Below are 22,740 nucleotides of genomic sequence, written 5' to 3'. Positions count from 1 at the left end.
GACTTGGTGCTGATAACCCAATGCACAGGACAATAGAGACACAAGAATAAAAATATGAATGATTCGGAAGCTGAAAACAGAATTATTTTAGATAAATATGCTTATAAATATGCTTGCACTCTGTCACTGGCTAGATATATTTCAAATAATGTAGGCCACTTTTTACTGGTAACGTAATACATTTGGCATTATCAGAACCCCCAAATATTCCCCCATTGAATTACTATCTATTATATTTAACAGTATATAGTTGTTTAATGTTGTAATACTGACACTAAAACACTGAAAACTTGATTTTTTTTCAGTTTCTCACACAGTAATTTTTATTTAGAGTGAACTATACACAATAGGCTACATATTGTCACTATCCACGACACATATTGTTGCACTTTTGTATTGCGATATATAGTGACAACCCCAGTATACAGTATACACATTCAAGACATCAGTCTGGACATTTGATTTTACCAAGACAACCAGCAACATACATGCATCTAAGGCCAGTTTATTCTGTATTGAATCCAAACAAACACACTGCCATGCAAGTGACCCATGAAAGTGAATGTATGAATAATATACTGTATCTCAACTGTCTTTTGAAGCACATCAACTGCTTGAGGGCCCCACTTACCGGGAACACACTGTGCAAAACTGATGGTGCATCTACAGCTCTCTTTCTTGACTTCAGGGAAGGGATCCGTGATGGTTCTCTGAAGGATCGTTATCATGTCATCCAGGTAGGGGGCAAGTTGTCTGCCGCACACCTCCACCACCAGAGAGAGCATCTCCACCAGAGCCAGTCTGAGCTCCTCCGCCGGCTCCAGGATCTCCTTCCCCCCGAGCCTCTGCACCAGGGCAGGCATGAGATAGGGCAGAGAGTCCTCTGGTTTGGGGACAGATCTGATAAACCCTGTGATGATCTGAATAGTAGAGTCCCTGCATGTCTCCGTAGGATCTGACAGACATTTCAGCAGCGCTTTCAGCAAACTGGTGAAAAGCTCCTGAAGCGCCCCGCTGGACAAGCGCTGCTCGATTGTGTCTCTCTTCACCGCTTCTAGAGCTCGTTTTCTGGCGCTTTTGTTATCCTCGTTTAAACAGTTTAAGTGGCGAGCCAGAGATTTTAAAACATCCGCTGCAGCTCGATCATCACTGGCGGTCGCCATTGCTCCTTCACGTGTGTTGATGTTGTTGCTGGTTGTCATGGCGGTTGTTGCCACTACGATGGTAGATTGCGACAGCTCAGATGGCTTTACGGTAGATACATATTCAAAACAATAAAAACTTTATTTGATTTTACTATGCTCAGAACAATATTGTTCACTAAGAAATAATCGACAGATAATGATAAATAGACATAATGATTTGTAATGAGATCGTGGGTGTCACATAGACATATAAAAAAAATCGGATTCTGTATTTGACATTCCACATTACTACTCTTGCCTCTAAGCAGTTTGAATAATTACATGACATTAATAATGTAAGAAAAATCTGTTTTTTTTTACGTTTACTGTTTCCATAGTTGCTCATTGGATAAAAAAGGACACATGCACAGTCATCTCTTGTCTTCAGGGTTTCTTGTAACAAGAAAAATGTCAATAGTCCACATAGTACATCTTTTACAGGATCAAAAGGTTTTTTTTAACAAATTTTTGTTTGTGAAAATACAATTTTGCCACAAGAATAAGAAAGTTAACAGTAGATTCCAATGATTCTAATTTAAAAAAAATACTACGATTATTATTAGTTTTAAAACCTCAAATTATTCAAGGAAAGTGATGAAACATAAAAATAAAAATAAATAGATGACAAATATGTTTGTAGAGGTCAGGGTCTGTGATCCACAAAACTTGAGAGCTGTTCTGGATTACGCACAGACCCACAATGATGCTGATTGGCTGAAATAGGAGATGATTAAAAAAAAACTCTACATAAACAAAAGTAATCTCAACCCATTAACATCTACATGACAGTTATATGTCTTTTATGTGTGTATTTTTTTAATTATGTATTTTATTAATGCCAGTGTCAGTGTCCAATCGCGAGACGGATTGACGTCACAGCGCTCACGAGCAGCAGGACCAAACAAGCAACATCTCAGAGCGCGAGCCTTGCATCTCCGCCTCATAACGGTAAGCCAAATTAACATTAAATACTGTGCGACACACGCGACTGATCGCAGCTTTATATACCGAGAGGTGTGGTTTCTAATATAATACGTGACTAAAACCATGTATACACCGCATAGGTTTGTATTCTGAAGCAAATAAGCTGTGATAAAACGTAAACAGGTGATCACAGAGTGATGCTCGAGCGCCTCCGCCGACAAACCGACGCTTCGTGTTTCACGCAGGACTGAATGCGGTATCGGTTTCGTGAACGTATAGGAGGATTGATGCTTCAGTTGCTGATGATTTGTGGATGTTTGATGTGAATCAATGGCGGAAGTGAAATGTAAATGTGTATCTAGCAGAAGAATGGCCTATGTCATCATTATGAATGGCCTGTTAACGTTATATATCATCATTATGATTCAGTCTATCTATCTATCTATCTATCTATCTATCTATCTATCTATCTATGCAGGTATGTAACTGTCAAACAACATATCTATAGATAGATAGGTTGATTGACACTGACAGTTACATAAATTCATATTGAATACAGTGGATTTTTCTAGTCACTCAACAGTCAAACATTATTATTTGAGAGAATAAGACACACACTTAAGCAAGAATATCTCTCCTCGCCCCCCCTCCTGCTCTTTTCTCCTGCGGCAGAGATAGAAGATAAGATGGCCACCTCCTCCTCCAATCTGGAAGAAGATGAAAGTCTGAAAGGCTGTGAGGTTTTCGTGCAGAAACACAACATACAGCAGATCCTCAAAGAGTGCATCGTCAACCTGTGCATCGCCAAGCCCGAGCGGCCTATGAAGTTCCTGCGGGAACACTTCGAGAAGCTGGAGAAGGTGCGTTACTCTTACACTGTTTGCTCTGCTGGTCATGTATTTGTGTAAGTTATGAATTTGCGTCGGAGAGGGTGATGGTTGGGGATCAAAACGGATGTGGCTTCATTCCCATGGAGCTGGGAAAGCAGGAGCTGGAGAGTTATTGAGATCATCGCTGTCCCATTTGGCTTGGCACTTAACCTCAGGATGCTCCGGGGGGATGATCCTTTAATGAACGTACTGTACATTGCTTTAGAAAAAAGTCTGGCTGAATTCAATGTTAGTGTATTCATAGTTAATGAATGCCTTCGCCTTCCCTCAAACATCCATGATCATTTACTGTCATTGTGTCAGCGTTCATAGTGAGGATGATGTTCTTTATGTGTCTTATTTGTTGACAGGTGCACCACAATAAAAAGGATATGAATTATTTTTAGAATTAATTGCAGGTTTTGGAATGAGAAATCGTTGGTTTCTATTAACGCTTATTTGATCTGTTCCTGGAGTGTGTGAATTAAATGGACAACTGCATTTTATCAGGATCTGTGGAAAATCTATGAAGTTAATTTGCAGGTGTAAATATTGGATTTTGGGGGCTTATATAGTTTAACAGCTACTACATAATTTCTTTGTATGTACAATCTACATTGATTCTCTCATATTTGACTACAAGGCATCTCATTGTTGGCAACAGTATTCAAAAGTTTGAGGATAAGAATAAAAAAAAATGTTTTACTCATAATTTCTACCTGATTAAATATTTTAGAGCTTGGTATAACTACACAATATATATATAATCATTATATGCCCATGGCATTTTAAGATTTTTTATTGAAATTTATATATATAATATATATTTGGGGGGTGGGACGTTTTTTTTTCTAACGTTTTTTCTAAACGATTAATAGCTGGCAGTACTTGGTAGCCTTGTCCGCATAAATTAATTATAAATAAACATATTTATATATTTATTATAATAAACTTGTAGGCTATTGCAGTATATTAGATAGTTTTTTGACCTAATTATTTTGCACTGAAATGACAGACTCGAGTCTGTCGTCTCTGACAGCGTTGCATCACGTGCACCTGCGCAATATAGCCTATGATTTCCGAAAATAGTTCTATGTCAACTAGTGATATCACCACAAGAACTGTTAAGGAATATATGCAACATAATTTAGACAATTGTTTTTGTCATAATGTTATGATAATTGACAGACACTATCATTTCAGCCGCTCTGTGCATGTCCTCGCACGGAGCGAGGCTGAACATAGGAGCTCAGCTTCGAGGCTGAGACACGAATAGACTATTCATTTAAAGCTTTTACTCTAAAACACACAAGGCACGTCCACTTTAATAAAAAAATAATATTTATTAAACAAACCAAATCAAGATGAGAGCAGAAACGAAATAAAGTGCATAACTGAAAAAAGTCGGCAAAAAGTCGACCAATCAGAATTTTAGTCGAGCCAGAACGTATCGACCAATTAATCGACTAGTCGACTGGAAGATTACAGCCACTAATATATATATATATATATATATATATGTATATATATGACTTTTCCAGGTGTAGAAATCACACTTCTAAAATTAATTAAAATTAGCCTAAATTATTTTAAGTCGTCTTGAGGCCCTCTTATGGACTGCATTATTAAAATCATATTTTTGTTTTCTATTTGAATATGTTTTAAATGTAATTTATGTGATTAAAAGCTGATTTATTAGCATTATTACACCAGTCTTCAGTGTCACATGATCCTTCAGAAATCATTATAATAAGATGATTTGATGCTCAAGAAACATTTCTGATTATCATCAATGTTGAAAAAGTTGTGCTGCTAAGTATTTTCGTGGAAAGGAAACTGGATTTATGCATTTATTTAAAATAAGAAACATTAACATCATGAAAGTTTTTACCATCCGTTTTGGTCAATTTAATGCTTCCTTGCTGAAAAATGCTTAATTTCTTTATTTCACAAAGAAAAAGAAAATCCTAATTGGCCCCAATAACAGTAGTGTAGTGTACTTACTTTATGTAAGTAGTAGTGTAAAGAGCTGGAATCATCAACATTCCCGTTCCCCTTCAATAGACAATTAGGAGGCATGCAGATGCTGTTTGATGTTGTTGCCCGATCTTAGATTACACGGATCTTATGAAAGTCACAGCAGTCATTCGTTTAGCTGGAGGTGCCAGTAACCGCATCCACACTCAGCAGCATCTCAACATCTTCTTTGATCGTGTCTCCAGGAACAACAGGCTTTTTCATACTCGCAGATGCTTGGGGCTTGGGCTTTTGTTAGGAATGGGCTTCTGCTGGTTTAGGTAGAGCATCAAACAGCCGATGGGATTGTGTATTCATAAGACGTGATCAGATGGGCTGATGTTGTACTCAGAACAAGAGAACGACTGTCCTTGCCTTCTCATGACGCATGTTCAGCAATAGCTTGTGTTTTTGAGGTTATTTAGTGTCATCGTAGTTTTGAGCTGCTGGGTGAACGATGTTTACTGACCCACTTTCATTTTAGTCATAGATGAATTTTAATCACTCACACTCTCCCTCTCTCTGTCTGGCACCTTCTGTTCATTTAGAAAGATGAAAATCCACGGGTTGCTAAAGGATACGCACTCCTGACCCTATGTGTGGGAATGAGTGTGTGAAAACTGTGCCGGATTAAAATCGACATGCAGGGCACAAGTCAACATGAGGGCTAGCAAATGATGACATGATTTCCTTAATCGTTTCTTTTTCTTTTAAATATCAATAGAAATGAAAGCTTCTAATGATATAAGATTCTTCGTGATCGTCTAGGCTGATATTTGTCCATCTTGAGATTGGCATCGACCAATAACGTGACCTCTTGTCCAGTTAACAAAAGTAGTATTTTTCTCATGTACCAGTTGTAGAAAGCTGGAGTTTTTTTGTCAATCATATAAATAATAAATAAAATTCACCCAAAAATTTTAATTCTGTCATCATTTACTCACCTTCGTGTTGTTCCAAACTTTTATACATCTTCATCATAAAATCTGAGTCAGTTAAATTAATCAAAAGTGACAGTAAATACAAATATAATGTTAAGATTTCAATTTCAAATAAATGCTTCACAGATTTCAGAGCACATTTGGACTCTTTATGTGTTATTTCATGGACAGGCCTGCTGATGGCTGTCTAAAGCTTTGGAGAGAGCTTGTGTGTGTGTTTTGTGTGGACTTGTGTGTGACAAGTGCCCAGCTGTTCCTTTGCATCTGTGCCTGCCTTCACTTTGGTATTTGTGTCTTGGGATGTTTCAGAGGCAGATGTTTATGCTATTTTACAAACACTATATTTTATATCCTGTAAAAGTTTTAATTGTAAAATTAACAGACTGATATCAGATTTATAGAGGCTAGAATACCAGAGAGAATTTGTTGTAGAGAGTGACTCAGGCAAGTAAGTAACCACATAAAAATGCACTAAAACCACTCATATAATAGTCACACACACGCTAAATATATTATACACACACTCACCTGCCACTTTGTTAGGTAGTACATCTTGCTAGTACCGGGTTGGACCTCGCTGTTGCCTTCAGAACTGGCTTAATTCTTTGTGGCATTGATTCAACAATGTGCTGGATACATTCCTTAGAGATTCTGGTCCATATTGACATGATAGCATCACACTGTTGCTGCAGATTTGTTGGCTGCACATCCATGATGTAAATCTCCCGTGCCACCACATCCCAAACGTGCTCTACTGGATTGTGATTTGGTGAATGTGGAGGCCAATTGAGTAAAGTGAACTCATTGTATTGTTCAAAAAAACAGTTTGGCATGATTGGAGCTTTGTGATTTAGCGTGTTATACTACATGGTCAGCAGCAATACTTAGGTAGGCTGTGGTGTTTAGCCTAAGCAATATTCAGTTGGTACTAAAGGGTCCAAAGTGTGCCAATAAAATATCCCACACGCCATTACACCGGCAGCAGACTGAACCGTTGATACAAAGCAGGACGGATCCATGCTTTCATGTTGTTTATGCTAAATTCTGACCCGACCATCTGAATGTCACAGCAGTCCATGCAACATTTGTCCAATCGTCTGTTGTCCAAGTTTGGTGAGTCTGTGCGAATTGTAGCCTCAGTTTTCTGTTCTAATGCTAGACACACATTACAAGATATTTTGGGCCGATCTCTCCCCTTCCGACAGTCCTAGGTAACGCCCCGATTATCTTGATGGTTCTGCAGATTATCTTATCCGATTTTCCTGTGGTGTGAGGTGTGTAAGAGTGACTGAATCTGCTCGGAAGAACGTCAGAGCCGCCCAAATCTCGAATGTGTGGGGGAACCCGGAGGACAAACTCACGAATACCCAAACGAAACAACACCCAATCAGAAAGCGAGCTGATGGAAGACTCTCCTCCAGCTCGCACTGTAACATGTAAAGTCCATGTTCACACCGTCACCACGACTTCATCTAAACAATTTTCTTTTTTAATTTTTTCTCCTGCAAATTTTTGAGTCACGTTTGATGCTAGAGCTTTTGCGAGACCTCCCGTGTTCACAGGCAGGACTCTGTTGTTTGTGAAAGGAATCTAGTGTGTGTTGTGCTTTCCTGATCACATTGCTGCACAAATCGGTTAAATCTATGATTTCTTATGTTTGTGGTCTCTCACATTCTGAAAATCTTATAAGCCCATCTGCTTCAAGGTTCAACGTGTTTTCACACATCTTTCATAGACGTTCTTTCGCAGACATTGTTTATAACGAGTGGTTATTTGAGTTACTGTTGCCTTTCTATCAGCTCAAACCAGTTTGGTTATTCTCCTCTGACCTCCGGCATCATCAAGGCATTTTCACCCACAGAGCCGTCGCTACACTGGCTATTTTCTCTTCTTCAGACCATTCTCTGTAAACCCTAAAGATGATTGTGCATGGAAATCCCAGTTTTTTGCTGGGATTCCCATTGATTTGCTTCCATGTGACTGACTGATTAGATATTTCCATTAACGAGCAGTTGAACAGGTGTACATAAAGAAGTGGCTTGTGAATGTGGTTTTATGCTAAATATGTATTTAGTAAGAAATCAATATGTGGATTAATACTGACACTCTTGCATGTGTGTTTGTATATATTGCATATACATGTATTATACGTGTATAAAAATAAATTTTACACATATGAATATTCATCATATATAGTATGTTCACCCCATATGCAGTAATGTACCGTAAGACTGTGTGTAGACTCTCTGACTAGTTGTCTCATGGACACACACATCATTTGTGCTGTGGCATGCAGCTTTATTGTTCTTCCCTCTTTCATACGGGAATGTTTCACTGTCTCTCTCTCGCTCTGCCAGTGAAATCTCAGTGCTGTTGTGTCGGCTGTCTGTGCTCACAGTAGGTTTCAGTCTTTTAGATGCTTTAGATTTTATTATCTGTAATCGTTATTTTTAATTGTAGCTTTACCCTCTGCTGTTTGCGCAGGTTTTTGCGTGTCCTGTGTAATGAGGATGAAAAATCCAGCACTTCATTAGATGGTTACAATTAATTCGATTGTTTTCAAATGGATGTCTAATCATATCATTTACTTCCTCTCTCCACAGGAAGAATGCAAGCAGATCATGGCCCGCCAGAAGTCCAACTCGCAGTCAGACTCTCACGATGATGAAGTGTCTCCTCCTCCTCCGAACCCCGTGGTGAAGGCCAGGCGCCGGAGAGGTGGGGTCAGTGCTGAAGTCTACACGGAGGAGGATGCCGTCAGCTACGTCAGAAAGGTTCATAAAAATTCCAGTTAAATTTGCATTATTTTCAAACATCCTGTTTTGGATTCTTCCCCTTAGTACTAAACCAGATTCAATATCACGTCGTCTTCACATTAGATACTTTTTTTCATTATAGATGATAAAAATTGGCATTAACCATACATTTGACTTCTATAATGTGTTTTTTTTGCGTGAAATGGAATATTCAGTTGGAAATAATACAGGATGCGACGTGGATTTTATTTGATTAGATGGAAATATTACTCTGATATTATTGGTTGTTTTCCTTTTCTGTCCCACCTTAATTATGTAAGCAGAAAACAAGTCGAAATGTGCTATGAATATGTTTTTTCTTTAGAGTACATTCACTGAATTTTGCACAATAACACCAGGAACATTTGCTGTGAACGTAATTAAGCACCGGTGTTATTTTTGTGTTATTTATATTCTATTATAGTATTTATTATTTTGAACTTGCTTTTATTTTATATATTTCTATTTAGCTTTAATTTATTTTATTTTATTTTATTTTAGTACTTAATATTATTTATTTCAGTTATTTCCTAAGGCAAGTTATTTTAGGATTAAGTTTTTCTTTTAATAATTATATTTATTATATATTTTATTTCAGCTTTATTTCAATTTACAAAAATGATTTGGAATAGTTTTATTTGATGATAATAGACTGATTTTGATTGTAAATTCTGATTTTAAAAATTTGATAAGGCACAATGATAACTAAAGGGTTCATGACATGATAAATCAAATTTGCCTTGATCTTTTGACATATAAGAGGTCTTTGTACCATTAAAACATCCTGTAAGTGTCATAGCTTAAAACGTTCTCCTCATTATAAACAAAGCATTTATTTAATCAAGCTCCATAAACGGCTTGTTTTGATATTGCGGGATCTGACATCACATGGCCATTTGAGCATTTGCAAATGCCTGCCTCCAGAGCAAGACGTCAACAAATAGTTATACATCATGACACTTGCCTTCACTGGATGTGAGCGTCGCATCAAAAACATGCTTTTAAACAGCTCATTTGCATCTCTATATTAACTAATCGTGTCGGAGGATCATATCGTCGCTGTCCGATGAAACTCGCGTATGTCCAAAACGGTTACTTTTCAGGAAGTGAAAAAAACACCTTAATTTCAAAAGCAGTTGAACGTAGCGTTGCATACTTGTTACGGCATCTTTAAATGTAACCATATTCTTGCCAGTGTAATGATATAATCCACATTCGACCAAAATCGAGTTTAAATGGACATACGTGCATATTTTACAGTAACAGTGGTCGATACGTGTTCTTCCGATCATTAATTAGAATGACGAAGTCGCGTTTCATATTGACAGATGAATAGGCTACGCTCAGTTTATTAAATAGCCTACGTCTCAGTTTATTAAATACACTCAGTTTATTAAATGTCTCTTGCAAACTATGAAGGGACAATGAATCAATACACTGACATGGCAATGCTAGACTGATACTTTGTTTGCACAGTCCTACTGTAATTTTGTGAATATATAATAAACTTGTGAGCAGTTGTCAAAAACAAACGTTTGCTGATACTTTACCTCACAGTGTTATTCGGCTATCCAATGCTGAGCTTCCAGAGACGCTTAAGATGAAACTTCACGAGACCGGCGAGAAGCCTCCACAGGGTGGGAGATACGCGGCGTGATTGACAGCTGTGACACCAAATGGATATACGTGAAAATCAGATGACATGATTTCACAACTTTTCATTGGTCATTTAGATAATGTGAAGCATACTGTATACGGAAATGAACCTGGACATTCTATCCGTCGAAAAATCTCAAAATCGGCAAAATGGACATACGCGGTTTTCATCGGACAGCGACGATATGTTTGTTTGTTGCATTTTGTTTTGTAAACAAGGCACAGAGAGTTTGCAAAGAAACTTTTGTTGAAAGTGTATTATATCTGACAGCAACTGCACAAACCGTAAGTAAACGATTTCATAATGCGTTGTCTGTAAATGTGTTTTATATGGATAATGTTTTTAAAACATTTACTCGGATGCAATAGCGAGTGGGTGTTGATACTGTTTCCTATGCAGTGACATTAGCTGACTTTATTAACATTATAGGTAAACCTCAAAGAACACATTCAAATGAAAATAAAAATCCATGCCATGACCCCTTTAATTACCACAAACCCTAAGTACTAAACATCGGTACATAACACGTCCCGCATCATTTGTGCTACAGTATGAACGTGAATGAATCCTCAAATCATGGGCATTGTTGAGAAGAGGTGTAATATTAATTCAGAGTTAAATTTTTGCCGTGTGTGTGATGAAACGGGTGAAAAGGTGATCAGAATATCATAGAGACTTGAGGTTGGGCTCACATTTTCTGGTAAAAATACGCACATGTAGTTAGATATTATTTTGATACATATTATAACTTCAAAATGCCAGGAAAACCTAGTAACTCATTGTTTTCTTTGGTTATAGGTCATTCCAAAGGACTACAAGACAATGACCGCCCTGGCCAAAGCCATCTCTAAGAACGTGCTGTTTGCCCACCTAGATGACAACGAGAGAAGGTAAATGCTCGTCGTCTCAGGTAGTTTGTTGTCAGGTATTATAAGTCGCACTATATTCCGTATTATGAAGTCTTTCTTATGAATCGGGTCATGTTGTTTCCAGCTGGTTTCTGGTTGTCAGCACCGGTCTTGTGTGCGTTTAGCGGGGTGAGGGTGTGAGTCGTGTCAGAGGGGCTTGTGAGTAGCCACTGTATTCGCTCTGTTGCTCTCGTCACCATGGCAACTTGCGTCGAAATAAAACAAGGCATTGTGTCTGACAGTGGTGGAAAGTGTGTTTTAATGTGGGTGTGGGGAAATTGTGTTGCGTGGATTGTTGGCTTTTGAGTCGGGGAGATGTCACAAACCCTAAACAACGAGAATTAAAACGCCTCTCCCAGCCTACCAGGAATTTCGCTCAGGTTGCTTCGTCTTTGTGCACGGAATACAGTTTCACTGCTGAGGAGAATCCATTATGCATACAGATCCACCATGAAGGGAACAAACTCTCAGCTTTCTGCTTTTAAACCCTCTATGAGAACACACGAAACTCCCCAAAACATCCAGCACTCAGCTGGAAATTCACCACACTTATTATCAGGCTTTCTTGCCAGGAGCTGCAGATGATTTTTTTTTTTTTTTGCTGTTGTGAATATATTACAGTCACTATTTCTCAGAATTATAGGCTGGAAAAGACTGATTATATTACACATTATCTTAAGACTTTAAGGCATATGTTGTATTTTTTCTTCGGAAAGCTCCAGAACACACTTTATATTTCTGACTCAGATTTGTGGAGATCATTAACATTGTTTCCATGGTTATTAAATATTCGCTCCTAGTGACGGAATAGCACAATGTCCAATAATCTGCATGTGTGTCTGTGTTGCTGTCAAAGCGACTTGCTTGACGTGGCCATACCGAGGTGCAGCAGATTATGACTGCAGTATCTGATAAATAACAGGAAAATGACATTATTTCAGGGTTATTTCATTTTAGTCTGACATGCTGCAGATGCACACCGTGATAATGCACCATGAAAAGGTCTGCAGTTCTCTACGCTTGCAGTGAAACACTTTATCTAGAACAAATAAAGACTTTAATTAGAAATAATAGAAGATTTTCAAGGTCAGTATGATTTTTCTTTTATGAAAGTATTACTTTCACCCCTATTATGGTATTTTAAAGGTTCCTGATTTTAGGTCTTCTACAATAAATTTCCATGCATCAAAGGTCAAAAACACACATAATATACACTGCCGTCTCTTCATTTCTCATTGCACTCATTTCTCAAAAACTCTGAAAGCGGTTTGTTAGAAAATTCTCTACTCGGCCTCTGAAGTTAGGTTCCGTTTTTTGTGTTTTCTGAGATCATGTGACACTGAAGACTTAAGTAAAGATGCTGAAAATTCAGCTTTGATCACAGGGATATATAACATTTGTAGTTGTTTGGAATTTTTATAATATTTCACAATATTACAAATAAATGCAGCCCGGGTAAGCATAAGAGTCTTCTTTTAAAAATGTTTTGAATGGTAATGCTTTTTTTTCATGCATTTGACCTATCTTGACCTATAGCCACTAGGCTACTACAATCCCAAATTTGTGCACTGTGCAGTAAGCACAAAAGGCAACAGCGTACACCAGCTAAAGTGGTGCCCTAGGTTCATATACTTTGCAAATGTAAGCATCATCATCACCACTGGCACAGATTTGCCTGTTCGCTCTTGCAGGGGTTCACACAAATGGCCATATATAGTAGAACATGCCATACATTGTTTACATTATTATACTGCAGTCAGTAACAGCGTCTTGTTATGATCACTGGATGTGTTACTACCCCTGAAGTTAAACATTACAGCTAGATGGCAGATATTGTAAGGGAGTATCTGGCATGTGGTTGGCATAGCCCACCCTAGGGCCCACCCTACAGATTATTTGTTGTCTAGTGTGGTTTTGTTGCCATGGCAAATAAAAGCAGTTACCTCATGGTTGCATGGGAATAGACTAGTGGCAAATTGAATGCAGGAAGAAATCTGTTGCTGAACTTGACCTTGGGAGTCGGGTCACAATGAAAGACATGTAAGTAGTTAATAGAAGCTTGCTGGTTTTGTAAGCTGAATGAGATTGTTCTTGCACAAAAATGGATCTTGTCATCTATTTCATGATGTCCTTTCAGTGAAGAGAAAATTGTATTAAGGAGCTTTATACTGTAGAGGTCTACGCTTCTGTGGGATTTTTTGTGTGTGGAGAGATTTCAGGCTTTACACGTATACATTTATATGTCTTTGCATGTTTTGCTGGCATATCTGGTGTCAAACTGTCCAAGATTTCAATTTTTCTTTTGAGTTTTTGTTTTTGTTTTGTTTTGTACCACTAATCGTAATGCTGTGTTCAATTCAAGGGCATTTTCATTGAAGAAGTTCTGTTTTTAATATGGAAATATTGTATTGTTCACTATAAACACAAAGCAATTATAATTGTGCAAAAATAAGTAATTCTGAGGAACATTGTTAAATTTTTGTTATAAAGATAATTAAAAAAAACAACTTCAAATTACTGTCACTAAAGCAAACTGTCACTTACGATTATTTTGGTAATTGAGTAATCGGATAACATTTTTGTGGTAATAAAAATAGAAATATAATAATAATAAAAATAGAAAGTGAACAGTAGCCTTTAAAAATGCATAAAATACATATATAAAAACAATGAGGCAATAATGATTGGTTCGAATAAAGAATCAAAAGCAAGAAATATGGTTTTATTGAACAAGACTTTTAAAATAAATCATGTAATATACATAATAAACATAATCAACTGATATACATGACATATTTTAACAAATGCCTGGTGAGGGCGACATGGCCTGGTGATTCTTGTTGTTAAACTTTACAGCATGATTAATATTGGCCAAATGACATTTAAATAAAACTGTCCACTTCTTATTTAATAATTTGCCACTTCTTTATGATAGAAATGCTACAGCCACTGTTGCATTTACCATTCTGTAAATGTGTTTCTTCAAAGTTTTCTTATCGGATAAAACATTTGACAAATGACAAAGCGCTGTGCTTCACTCTGAAACCTGCAGCGCATATACTTATTTAATTGAATCGCAGCCCTTGCGATCTCACAATAGCACTATGCTACATTTTGATTTTAAATGGCTTTAATATATCGTGCAGCCTTAGAAAATGGTCTAATAATGCGGTTCATGGATTCTTGGCCGTGGAATGCGCCACTTCCAGTATTTTGCCGGTTAATCGACACGGCTAAATTGCAATCGAGTTGCACTCCTGCAAGAATTTGGGTGTAAAAGTTAAAAAATATACTATTAGAATGCAAAAAAACTATATTTTTCTAACTGAGGAAGAATTAATGACGGAACAGTTTGATCTTCGGCTGACAAATCAGAGGAAAGGAGTGTTTCATTCCCGCCTGCGTGTAGAAATCGAATATTCAAGCTGTTTTCTCATTTTTCTACTTTCAATATTAAATCAAAAAAGGAATGATACTCGGATTCGAACCTACTCTTCATTGCTTGATTTGAACACCATCCTGTCTATGCCCCCAACTCTCTCTCTCTCTCTCTGTCTCTCGCCTCAGGGGCCCTGCAGCATCTCAAACAACAGAGCATTGTGTTCTAATTAAAAAAAGCACAATGCCTGTAATCAGCAGTAACGAGTGCTTGAGCAGCAATGAACCACTGAACTGAGTAGCTACTGTATGTACAGAGATTGTCCATCTATTTTTAAATTCCTTTAGAACAGAAGTTGTGTTGTGGTTTTGCATGCACACATTTCTGCACGTACTGTACATGAAATAAATCAGTGTGTGTGCATGTACGTCATACTTGCAAGAATTAGACAGATAAGCCTATGGAGATTAGCATGGCCTCTTATTGTTTGCTATATAAATAATGTTTTCTTTTGTATAACATCATTATAGCGCCATGCTACGGGTAACATAATGCGGCTAAATAAATTTAAAAGCATGGTTAGTTTGATTTTAAACTGTTTTGATGGAGGATAAATATCTGCTGATAACTCAGAGTAGCTTTATCGTGTCCAAACACATCTGTTCAGCTCCCCTTTATAATGTTAACCTGCTCTTAGCATAATGGCTATCTGGTTTCCTGCTCATATCTGATATAAACTTCACACTGTGATTGTGGGGAACAGCTGTTTCACGCACCTGCAGACCAGACAGTACTATTAAAAATGACCTTTAAAGTAGACAGTCACGCTTTTGTAATGCTAGCTAGTGTGGCTATTGAGTTTCTAATGCGGTCCAAGTCGAAAAAGAAAGGTGGATTAGGTAGAATTGTCAACAAAAAAAACTGTTGTTGTTTTTTTATTTAGCCAAAAGCTGCTTTTTCACCATCTTGCCGAATTTTTTTTAGAACGGTAAGCACAAGTTAATAATAAAATTAAAAGAAATTGCTGATCATCCTCCATAACACGCTCGCTATTTAGATCTCATACCGTCTTTAAACTCTTGCACTACCAAGGCAACAACCGACAAATTTCTATTACATTCAAAAAAGCTCCGTTATCAGGCTCAAAGTGGAAAATTAAGCTATATCCGTGCTGGCTGGGCCGGATCGGCACGGAATGGAACGATTAAGCAAAGAGAACCGTTTGGCTGTTTAAGCTGTCTCTTTCCACACTGAGTGAAGTGTGAGTAATTTGTTAGCGTTCTTCACTGGATGGTTGGATCTGTCTCTAGAGAATCTCAAGTCTGTCAGCACATGTGCACGTTAGTTAGATGGACCACTTTAGTGATGTGGAACATTCTTTGCTTGCTTTCTGTGTAGAATTTATTCCTAGTTTGAATAATTTTTTTTAATGCTACCAAACCAATGTGATTTTTCAAATTCATAAAAAGCAATAAACTAATCCATAAACCTTCTTAACCCTTTCACACGTAAGTTTAAAATATTCTAACTGACCCCCCAGCGTGAGTTTTTCAAGGCGACCGTTATTTAGAACATGTCACTTTAATGTTTCCATGGTGACGCGTCATTGCTTGTCACGTGGCACAGCGCAACTACAACACAGCGCTGAATGAATGATGATCTGCTTTTATGTAATTTTTCCTTTTTTATTAAAAATATACACAAATGTATTAGCTATAGCATGAAACACTGATATTCCGATTGTCAAATATGTGCAAGTGGATGTGTTTTGTTGTTTAAACACCTTTATAACGATCGCGTTAGTTGAGCTGTATGCGCAATGGGCGGCGCCATGTTAGTTTGTTTCACAGTTCAGAGAATCGGATCTGTTGGATTTACAACACGTCAATTCCTCCACTTCTCACGAAATACATGAAAGTGGCCGGTGAACTGGGAGAAGAATAGGATAAAATGTAAAGCTACTTACACAATGTGCATCTGATATGAATAAAAGTGTTGTCTTATTATAATGGAAAGGAAGAAGAATTATTGCCGCTTCCATAGACATCAGTGTGTTTTTTAAAAACTCAAAATCATTGTTTTGCTAGTAATTATGTGTATTTAAGTGTCTGAAACCTAAAATAAACATTATGTGGTTGAAAACACTCAATAGTTGTGATATATGACAGCACTGAGTGCGTCTGTCTCTGGCTCAGCGCCAGTCAACGCGCGAAAGCACGTTTGAATTTAGAAGTTGATCACGTGATGCACTGACCGTTCTAATCACACCGGTGTGATCGTACGCTACAGGGACCAGCCAAGACTGATCACACCGGTGTGATCGTACGTGTGAAAGGGTTAAAGACCCCCTATGGTTAAAATCCAGTTTTTAAAGTTTTTTAAATGTCTATGTGGCGTTTTTAATATGCTAAAAGACAAACCATGTGCAAATTCATAAGTCAACACGATTGCTGAGTATTTTCTTCTTAAAACTGCAGTGAACCAAAGACAATCTCAAAAACACGGTTTGAAATCGCTGGTGTTTCTGACGTCACAAACTACCTTGTTACAAATCACATCAATGTGCGGACAGGCCCCTACTGCTTATTGGCTCACTCTCTCTCCTAGCCATCATTATTGGACACGCCCCCTACTGCTGATTGGCTCACTCTCTCCTCTCCCATCATGAGTGGACACGCCCCCTACTGCTGATTGGCTCACTCTCTCTCCTGGCCATCATTATTGGACATGCCCCCTACTGCTGATTGGCTCACTCTCTCCTCTCCCATCATGAGTGGACACGGCCCCTTTACTGCTGATTGGCTCACTTTCTTCTCCCCCATCATGAGTGGACACGCCTCCTACTGCTGATTGGCTCACTCTCTCCTCTCCCATCATGAGTGGACACACCCCCTACTGCTGATTGGCTCACTCTCTCCTCTCACATCATGAGTGGACACGCCCCTTACTGCTGATTGGCTCACTTTCTTCTCCCCCATCATGAGTGTACACGCCCCCTACTGCTGATTGGCTCACTTTCTTCTCCCCCATCATGAGTGGACACGCCTCCTACTGCTGATTGGCTCACTCTCTCCTCTCCCATCATGAGTGGACATGCCCCCTACTGCTGATTGGCCCACTCTCTCTCCTCGCCATCATGAGTGGACACGCCCCCTACTGCTGATTGGCTCACTCTCTCCTCTCCCATCATGAGTGGACACACCCCCTACTGCTGATTGGCTCACTCTCTCCTCCCCCATCATGAGTGTACACGCCCCCTACTGCTGATTGGCTCACTTTCTTCTCCCCCATCATGAGTGGACACGCCTCCTACTGCTGATTGGCTCACTCTCTCCTCTCCCATCATGAGTGGACACACACCCTACTGCTGATTGGCTCACTCTCTCCTCTCCCATCATGAGTGGACACGCCCCCTACTGCTGATTGGCTCAATTTAATCTCCCCCATCATGAGTGGACACGCCTCCTACTGCTGATTGGCTCACTCTCTCTCCTCGCCATCATGAGTGGACACGCCCCTACTGCTTATTGTCTCACCTTTCCTCTCCCATCATGAGTGGACACGCCCCCTACTGCTGATTGGCTCACTCTCTCCTCTCCCATCATGATTGGACACGCCCCTACTGCTTATTGTCTCACCTTTCCTCTCCCATCATGAGTGGACATGCCCCTACTGCTGATTGGCTCACTCTCTCCTCTCCCATCATGAGTGGACACGCCCCCTACTGCTGATTGGCTCACCCTTCCTCTCCCATCATGAGTGGACACGCCCCCTACTGCTGATTGGGTCACTCTCTCCTCTCCCATCATGAGTGGACACGCCCCCTACTGCTGATTGGGTCACTCTCTCCTCTCCCATCATGAGTGGACACGCCCCCTACTGCTGATTGGGTCACTCTCTCCTCTCCCATCATGAGTGGACACGCCCCCTACTGCTGATTGGCTCACTTCTCCCCCATCATGAGTGGACACGCCCCCTACTGCTTATTGTCTCAACCTTCCTCTCCCATCATGAGTGGACACACCCCCTACTGCTGATTGGCTCACTCTCTCCTCTCCCATCATGAGTGGACACGCCCCCTACTGCTGATTGGCTCACTTTCTTCTTCCCATCATGAGTGGACATGCCCCCTACTGCTGATTGGCCCACTCTCTCTCCTCGCCATCATGAGTGGACACGCCCCCTACTGCTGATTGGCTCACTCTCTCCTCTCCCATCACGAGTGGACACGCCCCCTACTGCTGATTGGCTCACTCTCTCCTCTCCCATCATGAGTGGACATGCCCCCTACTGCTGATTGGCTCACTCTCTCTCCTCTCCCCCATCATGAGTGGACACGCCCCCTTCTGCTGATTGGCACTTAGAAAGCACAATTTGAGGTATTTTGTCCATAGCTAAAATAAACACTAAGAGTTAACACAAAAGTTAAACAAGCACAACAATAATATGTTGCTCATTAAATTTGGCTGGGAATCGTATGAACACGTGGATCTATATTTCTTCAGCCCCTTTTAAAAGAGATGCAGTTATTATATTTTTGTGGCCTTGTCAGTACTTGAGCTCATTCTAATAATTGCATTTTGTAGCAGCAATAAATTACCAAATGATAACTAAAGGTTTCCATTATATATGACCAAAGATTTTTCCTCTCCGTGGCAGAATTATAGGGATTACTTTGATTTATCTAGCTGTAGCCTTCAAATCACTGCATAAAACTGCATGCTGCAACCTGCCTGAGCACATGGATGGTGTTGGATTTTCAATGAAGTTCTGGTATTAGTCGACACTCAACCATGAGCGCAGTCACTCTACAGCGCAGACGGACAGTCTGGAGCACAAATGCACAGGTCAGAATGTGACACTGTGAAAGTAAGTGGGCTGATTCACTTCCTTGCTCCATGAATGGAAATTACAGTACCGTTCAAAAGTTTGGGATCAGTATTATTTTTTCGAAAGAAATTAATATACTTTTATTCAGCAAAAATGCATTAAATTGGTCAGACGTGACTGTAAACACAGCATTTTATTTCAAATAAATGCTGTTCAATTAAAATCCTATCAAGCAAAGAATCCTGAAATAAATGTTTCACATTTTCCACAAAAATATTGAGCAGCGCAGCTGTTTTCAACATTGATGATAAGAGGAAATGTTTCTCAAATCAATATTAGAATATATATCAATATCATGTGACACGGAAGACTGGAGTAATGATGCTGAAAATTCAGCTTTGCATCACAGGAATAAATTGCAATTTAATATATATTCAAAGTAGGAAAACTGTTATTATAAAGTTATTATATACCTATTAGTGAAAACTGTTAAATGCTTTTTCCTCCTCACACAGATTTAGTTAATCCAGTGCTAGTTTCTTTAATGTGTGTGTGTGTCCTTGCATTCACATAAAGTAGAGCATGCAGCTGGGGTAATCCACCAATTAAGCAGCGAGTAAGGACCCTTCTGGCCTTTGACCCTTGACCCTTGACCCAGCAGCCTCTGCCCTTTGCTCTCATATCCCAGTGCTGATGGACAGTGAACATCTTTGGAAACAACAAAGTGCATCAGATCATTAATGAACTTCTCAGCGAAGCTCTTGGCATTAAACGTCATTTCTGTATCTGATCTCGTCTCTCACAGCATATGTTCATTGCAAGGAAAAACTGTAGTGAGACGTCCTGATCATCAACCGGTTGGTTTTAAGTGTTTTTTTAAATAACGCATAGACTATCTGATAGGCCACACACGCAGCCGATGACTTTTAAGGCAAGTTTATTTTGACCCAGTCTTGTTTTAGGCGAAGGGAATGGGGTGCTGAGGAAGTTGCGGGTGATGTAACACTGCGGCTGTATCGGATGAACCCAAATCACGGTTTCAGAGCTCAGGCTAATGGAGGACACCTTTGACACTTAAATCTTCCTCATAATCTCTCAAACGCTCCAACACCAGTTGGCTCTGCTCAAATGATGCACTCTTCAGAAGAGTGAGAGATAAACTGTTTATAAGATGGGCTCTTTGTGAACGTATGAGGTCTAGGCATTAATCATAGGCTCATTATTAAACAACATTTTCATTATGCATGGCATCTAAGCCTGCAGAATTATACTGAACGCTATATAAATTACATTAATTCACAAACTTCCCTCTTTCCTTGTGCGCGTGTTTTAAATATTTTAGCTCATTTGATGAGGCCTTTAATTACTAATGTAGTGCATTTAGCAGAATTGAATTTTTCTAGTAATTTGAATCAGATAATTGTTATAAAGCTAGTGTTATCTTAGCATTATTATATGCTATAGAGTTTATATTTTTACATATTCAGTTTTCATTTACATTTTTAGTCATTTTAATACTTAAAGGGTTAGTTCACCCAAAAATGAAAATTAAGTCATTAATTACTCACCCCCATGCTGTACCAACCCCGTAAGACCTTCGTTCATCTTCGGAACACAAATGAAGATATTTTTGATTAAATCTGAGAGGTGGATCACTTCTACATAGGCTGCCAGAGGGAATGAAACTTGACGGCCCAGAAAGTCATTAAAGAAAATGTTTAAATATTCCATGTGCCTACAGTGGCTCAACTATAAGTTTATCAAGCGACGAGAATACTTTTTTCCCGAAAAAAAAAACATAATAACGACTTTATTCGACTATTCCTTTTCTTCCTTGTGGGCCTGAGACGAGAGTTCAAGAGATTTCCACGACGCATGCGCGAGAACTGAGAAGAGGACGTTCTTCTTCTAATACTTCTTGTTCAGTTCTCGCGCATGCGTCGTGGAAATCTCTTGAACTCTCGTCTCAGGCCCACAAGGAATGAAAAGGAATAGTCGAATAAAGTCGTTATTATGTTTTTTTTTTCGGGAAAAAAGTAGTCTCGTCGCTTGATAAACTTATAGTTGAGCCACTGTAGGCACATGGATTATTTAAACATGTTCTTTAATGACCTTCTGGGCCGTCAAGTTTCATTCCCTCTGGCAGCCTATGTAGCAGTGATCCACCTCTCAGATTTAATCAAAAATATCTTCATTTGTGTTCCGAAGATGATCGAAGGTCTTACGGGGTTGGTACAGCATGGGGGTGAGTAATTAATGACTTAATTTTCATTTTTGGGTGAACTAACCCTTTAAACTTAAAAAAACCTGAATAACTAAAATACATACACTTACGTTGAATCTAATATTTATATAATTTTTTTCTGATTTATTTCAGTTTTGAAAGTTTTAGTTAACAGTAACAGTGCTGTTCAGATTTAGCTGAGGAGTGATTCTTCATGTTGGGCTGTTGCCAGGGTGTTGCTATGCAGTTGTGAAGGCATTTTGAGTGATTTTAGCATGTTGCTATGAAGTTTCTGGGGTGTTTTGATTGGTTGCTTGCTATTTTTGACTGTTTTGTCATCAACCAAGCAAAAACCTGATTGCTTTTAATGACACGTAGCACACCCAAAGTTTAATATATTAGAATTAGGGTTTCTATGGGAGCATAATATTGATAGTCTGACTATTGCTGATGCAAGTGATCCGAATTAAATTAATTTCAAATTACACTACCGTTCAAAATTTTGTGGTCATACGATTTTTTAATGTTATTGAAAGAAGTCTCTTATATTCAATGAGGCTGTATTCATTTGTTTTACTAATTTGTCTTTTTTAATATATTTAAAATTTAATTTATTCCTCTGATCAAAGCTGAATTTTCAGCATCATTACTCCAGTCTTCAGTGTCACATGATCCTTCAGAAATCATTCTATGATGATTTGATGATCAAGAAACATTTCTGATTATTATCAATGTTGAAAACAGTCATGCTGCTTAATAGTTTTGTGGAAACTGTGATTTTTTTTCCCTTCTTTTTCTTCAGGATTCTTTAATGAATAGAAAGTTAAAAAAACAGCATTTATTTGAATTAGAAATATTTTTGAAACAGTATAAATGTCTTTACTGTCACTTAAAAAAAAAAAAAACTTTTTATCAGTAGTGTACTGTAAACTGTCTGCCAATCTGAACCCTGCTGGAAAGAACAGAAGACCACAACACAATACCCATGAGACCCCTGCAGTTACACTGTCCAT

At 38.7% G+C, this 22,740-nt stretch overlaps 2 protein-coding genes across 3 annotated transcripts in view; one reads left to right on the top strand and one right to left on the bottom strand.

Annotated features, from left to right (window-relative positions):
* The window catches only part of dnaaf5 (dynein axonemal assembly factor 5), a 33,731-nt gene extending 28,447 nt beyond the window's left edge, over nt 1–5,284 (bottom strand). The window contains exons 1-2 of the mRNA XM_077213598.1: nt 4,982–5,284; nt 632–1,247 (exon numbers count right to left, since the gene is read on the bottom strand). Coding sequence (XP_077069713.1) covers nt 632–1,247; nt 4,982–5,056 — 691 coding nt within the window. The 5' untranslated portion in view covers nt 5,057–5,284. The remainder of the gene's footprint in view (nt 1–631; nt 1,248–4,981) is intronic.
* Nucleotides 2,053–22,740, top strand: part of prkar1b (protein kinase, cAMP-dependent, regulatory, type I, beta) — a 64,971-nt gene continuing 44,283 nt past the window's right edge. The window contains exons 1-4 of one of the 2 annotated variants that reach the window (XM_077213609.1): nt 2,053–2,132; nt 2,781–2,968; nt 8,538–8,708; nt 11,185–11,276. In XM_077213609.1, coding sequence (XP_077069724.1) covers nt 2,795–2,968; nt 8,538–8,708; nt 11,185–11,276 — 437 coding nt within the window. In that variant the 5' untranslated portion in view covers nt 2,053–2,132; nt 2,781–2,794. The remainder of the gene's footprint in view (nt 2,133–2,780; nt 2,969–8,537; nt 8,709–11,184; nt 11,277–22,740) is intronic. The other variant, XM_077213610.1, reaches the window with a different exon arrangement.

The sequence above is a fragment of the Siphateles boraxobius genome, unplaced genomic scaffold (assembly GCF_051911475.1).
Source record: "Siphateles boraxobius isolate OS27281-9 unplaced genomic scaffold, OSU_SipBor_1 66, whole genome shotgun sequence".
NCBI lineage: Eukaryota > Metazoa > Chordata > Actinopteri > Cypriniformes > Leuciscidae > Siphateles > Siphateles boraxobius.
The sequence above is the reverse complement of the archived record's forward strand: the minus strand, read 5'-3'. Positions and strand labels throughout refer to the sequence as shown.